At 29.5% G+C, this 8,124-nt stretch overlaps 1 protein-coding gene across 1 annotated transcript; it reads left to right on the top strand.

Moving 5' to 3' along the window:
• Nucleotides 1-5,719: 5,719 nt before the first annotated feature.
• On the top strand, nucleotides 5,720-6,544 carry LOC132953628 (gastrula zinc finger protein XlCGF49.1-like). The gene has a single exon (XM_061026004.1). The coding sequence runs from the start codon at nucleotides 5,720-5,722 to the stop codon at nucleotides 6,542-6,544; it is 825 nt and encodes a 274-aa protein (XP_060881987.1).
• The last annotated feature ends 1,580 nt before the right edge of the window (nucleotides 6,545-8,124 follow it).

The raw sequence follows: 8,124 nt of genomic DNA, 5'->3' as shown, positions 1-8,124 counted from the left end.
AATTGAATACCAATACTAAAATACTGAAACACTTTTACAGTTCTACTCATATTATACTTTAAAACACTGTTAATAATAAAATATAATAAGTCTTCTTGTTCATTTGGTTACATTAAATCGTCTAGTTTATCAATTTAAAATGTACTTGGGAAGTGACTATCAACATATTAAATCATAAAACTGACCTACGTTTTCGATTACTATTGCCTATAACGATATAAACTGTGTGAGCCTGTACTCACGGAGATATTATTTTTATGTGTAAACATAATTTTGGGTTGCAAGGGATATATGGTGGAAAAAAACTTCACAAAATTGTTTTTAATTTATTTTACAATATTTATTCATTTTCTCGATCACTAGAAGACATCACTATTACTAATTGGTAATGCAGATGATTTTATATTTTAAGTAATCTTAGTATCATAATACAGCAATATTTGATTAATTTTTCGTTTCATTTACGTCTTTTGATACATAATTAACATTCTATGACTTATTATCTCAGCTGAACAACTGAATTTTGGGAATAAACGGGGGGGCCTCACTTCCACTGGACGGTGAGCCCAATTCCTATACCTGTATCTAAGTACACAATCTGATTTCATATAATCTGTGGGCGTATTAAGAATGTACGGAATAAAGGCGACTTCACACTTCTCCGCGAACCGTGATTTCTAAAAAAAAAAAAAAAATGAAATCTATGATTGACTGAATTAGCGGTTATTAAGCGGTATATTACAGTAATTAGCGGTATTTCGTATATCAAAGAGTTGTATCCAATCCTACTCATGGTATATCTTGTACCAGTCTCCAATAACCATACCAATATGGAAACTTGCATTACTTCATCACATTAAAAACTATTTTCGGTTCATTAAATCACGGTTCACGTTATAATGGTTCAGAGTAAAGTCACCTTAAATCTTGTTCTGAAAAAAAAAATCCAAAATTTTTAAGGTGTGCTAAACTAGATTTGTATAGAATATTTGTATTTAACCGTTATAACAATTTGTTTAAATATGTTATGTTTGTAAGCCTGGCCATATTGCAAATTAATCGTTCAAGTTACGTCATACGCAAGCTTTTTCGCCGGGCATGCGTTGTCAGACCATAAGTTCATATTTCCGTAGCACGTTAGTCATTTCCTTTTCGTTACCCAAAATTACAACAGCCTTATTTTTTTAGGGTAGGAGGCCACGTATAGATTTTTACACTTCCATAATAAATATCACGATACTCTTCTCTCATAATCAGCGTTCACCTATATTCACGTTTATAGAAATTATCAAGAATTAAGAAATCAAATTCTAAATTAAAATAATATTTTAATTCCGCTACACGAAAATAGACAAGCACCTAAAAAACCGCCACAGTACAAAGAAAATTTACTTATAATGATAAACAATGTTTAATCATCGTCTCAGAATGAAAAGGTTCTAATTCAATTTTTTTGAAAAATGGTTTTTTTGCATATGATTATTTAATACTTTTTGTTGTATATACTTCAATTTTGAAATTATATTGATCCGTTGATTATTCAATGAGATACAGAAAATGAAAAGGTTCTTACTCATACAAGCGTGAATGATAAGGGTGAAACCGAGAAATGTCAGTTACAAACTTTTCATTTCAAACAGAAATTAAGAATGAAATACACTATTGTGCACTATTGTGCTAAACTATCTTAGAATGAAAATGTACTGTTAGAAAACGATTATACTACTGATAAACAATATAAATTATTATTGTGCCGTACTAAAATATTATTCCAGCATGTACCTACTTACCACCTATTTTTGTTTTGTTGCGATGATAAGGTAATACCTACCTGGCATAGTATTATAATTATAAATTAACCTATTACCTATGCTGTTTTCATATATCGCGTGTCTGTGTAATATATTGTATAATAGGTACCATTCAAATATCTTAAAGTAGCACTGTCTTAACGTCTTGTACAGTTGTAACTTATAATAGGTATTTCGTATAATAATATACTAAAATTAAAAACCAAGAAACTAATATTGCATGGCAAAAAATGTATAATTTGTAACATAATTTACACTTAGAAGTTGATATCGCTGCGTAGAAAAAATTATTTGAATTAGAACGAAAAAGTTCTACACGTTAGACCAATATTTTAGTTTTTTTTTAACTTGATCAATAATTGAGGAAAAATCAAATTGGAGGTGATTTTTAGTTCTTTGGAACTTTCTTGATATTGCATAACATTTTCACAATTTAGTATTTATGGTGAAAAAAGTTATTCAATTTCTAACTTAAAAACGTTCCCCTGAACAATTACATAAATTAAATTAGAACCTTTTCATTCTGAAATGACGTAATGTCTACACAAAAATAGTTTTTGGTAATACACATAAGTTTAGAACACCTTATAATATCCCCGTTGAATCCATCCCTAGTTATGATTGTTACGATTGATAAATATATTATTTTTAAATTATATAAAATGAGATTATAATTTATTACGTAATTGTATTACAGTTGGTACGTTTATAGAAACCGAGAATGTACGCACTCACAGAGTTAGCTTTTCTAACTTGTTTCTATTTATTTCGATCAAAGATTATATAATTGTCCGTCAAAAATTTTTTGTTATTTTATCATTATTCTAAAATTACCAATCGTAGAAATTTGAAACATTTCTCTGTAATAAAATTATTATTTTAATAATATGATGGAGCGGGGAGTACACATTTTTATATCGTGGTTAAGAATGTGTACCGATTGTATACGATTTATTACTGGTGTGGTTTTCGAGTTTTATGACCCAATTAATATATTATTATGAATATAAGTATATTAATAATTCTTATCAAAATGTGGGTGTTGGTACTTTAGCACACACAACAGACAAATGGATCTGACAAATGTTGGTGGTGCACCAGGGTGGTAAATATTTTGAAATTATGGTTACAAATTTGTATAAATTGTATAACAATTACTGTTGTAGTTTTTGAGCTTTACTTCAAACATGATGGTGTCAGGTCTCATCAGTGTTCGGACTTATCTAGATAAATTATTTGTTCATCTTTTATCTTATCTAGATAAATAGCTACAAGGTACCTAAACGTTCATATTAGATAATTTTTTTACTCATCTAAATGAATTCATCTAGATACATTTTTTATTGATGAAAATCGCGAAATTGTACAAACGCATTTAAATATTTATACAGATTCTCAAACCAAGTTTATGGTTTATAAATAATGTAATTATTTTTATTTATATCATCATTACTATGTTCCTCGTGCCCAACTAAAATATACCTAAATTTAAAACCCATTTAAAAAAAAATTGTATCTTTTTTTTATCTAGATAAAAAAGTATTTATCTTTATCTTTATCTAGATAAATATGAGCTAAGTTATCTTTTATCTCTATCTAGATACATTAAAGTTGCATTATCTTTATCTTTATCTAGATAAAAAAACTACTTATCTAATCCGAACACTGGGCCTCATGCAGTTCGGGGATGTCGCTCCGCTAAATTGTAGGTTTTAAGTTTAACCATACAGAGTGGAAATGACGTGGCGTTTCAGCATGTTTTTAGATATTTTATTTATTTTACCACTAGTTGGACACGGCAATGAGATGCTATTGATAGGTTTTTGTGATTATTCGAATAGTATATTAACAGGTCGGCAACTCTGCAATATCTACCTGTGGTTATTCAAAAATAAATAAAAACTATTAATATTATAATTTCATTAAGTAAGAACTAGATATTATATGTTTTAATGGTTAAATACTCAAATTAATAGAATCCGATTTGTTATTCGATATATGTTGGGTGTTAGATAATTTCTGTGTTCTAAATCAGAATAGAGGAAGGAGTCTGAAATTATGAGGAATAGCTGACTAATTAGTATTTACTATTTAGTAGGTAATAATTACTAATAATTATTAATTTGTTCAATTTGGTCGATAAGAAACATTAATTTATTTAGACGTTGGTTGTCGGATTGGTTGTATTTACGTCCAGGCTTACCGGCATTTTTAATATTAATATTGTATAAATAGTAATATTTTATAAAATTCGCGGAATGTTTAACGCATATTAATACATTGGACATTTTAAATTATCTGGATACTTATTTTTATTGTTTAATGAGATAATGGCTATTTTTGACAATAATTGATTTATTGCTAAAAAACATAATAATCGATGCAGATAATTAAATCTAAAAAAAAATTGATAGTTTATTTTGTTTGGTTTAAAACATTCTAAGATTCAAAATTATTACACAGTTCGGATGATGCATTGTGAACTAATTGTGACATATAGCGCGTTGTTTTAAATTTCAAATAAGTATTAAAAGTTATAGAAAAACTAAAAAATCAAGTAAAATTAATAAAAATATTATCTAACTATCACATAATAGCAGATAATCAAATAACAGTTTTATTTATCTACATAGTGCACAACACTGCTCCTGGAGTGCCTAAGTGGTTGATGGTACATAAGGCTTTAAGTGTATAATATTGTGGGTATCTTTGGGTGTTTCATTACCAAGGTGTACCAATTCATAATATGTACTTACAGTTTTTATCTTTTTGATTTTAAAAGGGCCATCGCTTATCATATTATAAGAGGAAAAATGTTTACATATTTTTTCGATTTGTTTGCTGAGTTAGACTTTTGAAGAGAGTGGGATTGAGAGATTTTTTTTGTTATTTTTTATGTGTTTCTGATTTCTGATTTGAACTTTTTGAGCTAATATTAATTGTTTATTGTAAGCGGGAGAAGATCATGAATGGGAAAATGTATAAATTGTGCGAGGGGATTCTGTTAAAATTGTTTTAAGAAAAGTGCTGAAGGAGTTTGATGGGTTCATTTTTGACGTACATTGTTGAGTATCTATTCAATGTATGGAATATACTGAGGCAACATCGAGTGATGTTTGTGATAATACGTCTGAAACACTCTACCTACTTCCCTTGCGACACGTTCAGCAGGATTTGATTGTGGGTGGTAAATACTGGTATGGAAGACTTGGATGTTGTATTTTTGGAGTGAGCTTTGCCAATGTTTGCTGATAAATTGTCGACCATGGTAGCAGGAACCAATATTTCTTGGAATGCCATAAGTGTGAAAGTAAGATATCGTATGTTAACTTTTTGATACAGATTTTAGCATTGGATTGCCTGAGGGGATATAATTTTTTTAAGCGGGTGAAGTTATCAACAATTAAAATTATGAAGTTAGATTATTTATACAAGTATGCTAGGATGACACAATGTCTCTACTCAAAATCGGTTTTTGTATACAAAAATGTATCATTAAATTCAAATATAACACATCTATCATTACAATGACATGCTCCAAAACTACTCTACATCAAAACGGTATCCACTTGTCCACCTTTTTAAATTTAAATTTAAAATACATTATAATCATTACATATTATTATAACATCATATTATCGATTGTTGATAAAACAGGCACTCGGCATTGACTAGAACTCCACTATAAATTCCAATCGACGAGTAATCACTTTATTCTATGAAGCCAACCACTAACAACTGGTAAATGCACAAAATAAAATCACATTTAAACATTTTATACTTTACGTTGTCAAACAGTAACTGTTATGTTATTTTGATTTGTTGTAGAGAATTCACGTATTTTCGTGTTACATACCAGAATAGATACGTGTGGATAAAACGTCTCCGGCAAGACCAACGGTTATAAAATGAGCAACCTAGCTGGAAGCAGTCAAAATTACACGAGTGAGAAACAATTTTCATGCCATTTATGTGACAAGTTGTACAATCATCAAAGTAGTCTGTCAGTACACCAGCGGGCACACACGGGAGAGCAACCGTATATATGCAAAATATGTAATAAGACGTACCCACAATATCGTAATCTGATTTTACACTTGCGTTCGCACACGGGTGAGCGACCGTTTCCATGTGACATATGTGGAAAAGCGTTTGCCTCTAGAAATACTCTGAAAAAGCACTTAAAGTTACATGCGAATCTCAAACCGCATCTATGTTACGAGTGCAAAATGTCGTTTTCCACCAAAGCCATACTGGAAGAACACCGGTGGAAGCACGTGGGTATTAAACCGCATATGTGCGACATATGTGACAAATCATATCTACAAAAATGTAATCTAAAGATACACCAACGGAAGCACACGGGTGAGCGACCATACGTGTGTGATATATGTGAAATGTCGTTTATCAGTATACCAGCTATGAAAAAACACAAATTTAAACACCTCAGGGCGAATCCATACCCGTGTGACATGTGCGAAATGTCATTTATCAATAGAGGAGATCTGGAGGTGCACTGTCGGACGCACACAGGTCGAAATCCGCTTCCTTGTGAATTCTGTAACCGGTCGTTCGTACATAGTTACGATCTCAATAAACACATGCTGATGAACCACGTCGATTCTGAGATGTTGAATCCATTGGATGTATGTGAAGTAACGTTTGGTAAAGACGAAACTGGCGAGGCACTCGCAGGCGCACCAGTAGACAATATCGTATTCACATCGTTCTGAAAAGAAGGAAACTTTATATACCGATAAGAAAAATTAGTTAAGGTGACGATAATCTGGTTATATACTTGTGGTTATTGACTAAACTAAGTTTTGTAGATTACATGATGGTAGCAGAAGCATATCAGAGGTAGCGAGGAGGCAGTCGCTTGACCATACATTGTAGCTTTTTAAATATTATATTGATATTTTTTAATACATTTAGTATACATTTATACTAGAGTTTAGTGTTACAGTTACTGAACTCTTTTTGTATACGTAATTATTAATAATATAGTTTACCCATTATTAATTCATATTTTATTATATTATTTATTACTAATACAATAAATATAATATAGTTTCATTTAAATTAATTAATTTATATTATATTTTTTAACTTTATATATTGTTAAAATTGTCCATCAATAACCACTTAAGAGAAACTTGTAACCACATGTATAATATCTATCTAACTAATGCATAACATATTATAACAAACCGTATATGTTAAGAACAATTAACTTAAATTGATTATTTTTAAAACTATGGTGAATTTATCTATTTTTAAATTTATAGATTAGAATATTATTTAAAACCCCACCTAGGCTTTTTTGATAACTTAATTTTAAAAAATGTTATGTGCTTTTTAAAATTGTATTTTCTTGTAAATTTCAAACTACTTAATTCAAAATTAAATTTTCAAAAATAATGCCTTAGTTAGACTGTTAAACCAAGGCTCGGCATTAACGTTAGTGTTGATAAGTTAAAAGTAAAGTTTTTTTTTAAACTTATTAACTTATAACTTAGTAGTTCGCTGTTTTAACTTAACTTTAACTTAACTCATTTGTATCTACGTTAACTTAAAATCAACTTATATTATTTTTAATATTCACAATTAAGTTAATTTTGAATTTTCATGTTATCCAAATATTATTTATATAAGTTATAAGTTCGTAGAATATAGAACATATTATTAGAATAAAAAGATATATTTACGAAAAATTAGGTACTAATCACGATAAAGATAGTATGATTGCCCAACGAATCTAGAAAAGTGTCTACCGAAATGAATCTCCGTTATCAGTATTAAGCAGCTGGGGACTTACGCACAAGCGCTTATTTGCTGTAGTGATTATAAATGCAATTTCCTTTCAAATGTAAATTGTAGTTCCATGATAGCCACTATGACATATAAGCGCTAGTCTCCAACTGTTTAATTTAACTTTAAGACTGATTATAGAGATTCATTTCGGTAGACACTTTCCAAGTATGGGAATCATGTGTCGATGGGCAACCATACTATCTATAGCCGTGGTACTAATTAACAATAATATAGGGGTAACAATGTAGGTAACATAATATTTATTTAGTCGCCCGTATAAAGACATAAATAGATACGAGCCCACGAATCCTCGATTGATTAGTTATTAATTATTAGGTACTTATTATTTATTAATATTTAATACCTACAGTTATTACTGTACGATAATCGTGAATTGTGACCATTTTGATTTATACATTATATTTATATTATAATTTCATTTCAAAAATACTTACCTACTTAATACTGGTCTATATATATATATATATAAAAAATAATG

Source organism: Metopolophium dirhodum, chromosome 1 (genome assembly GCF_019925205.1).
Source record: "Metopolophium dirhodum isolate CAU chromosome 1, ASM1992520v1, whole genome shotgun sequence".
NCBI classification, from domain to species: domain Eukaryota; kingdom Metazoa; phylum Arthropoda; class Insecta; order Hemiptera; family Aphididae; genus Metopolophium; species Metopolophium dirhodum.
The sequence above is the reverse complement of the archived record's forward strand: the minus strand, read 5'-3'. Positions and strand labels throughout refer to the sequence as shown.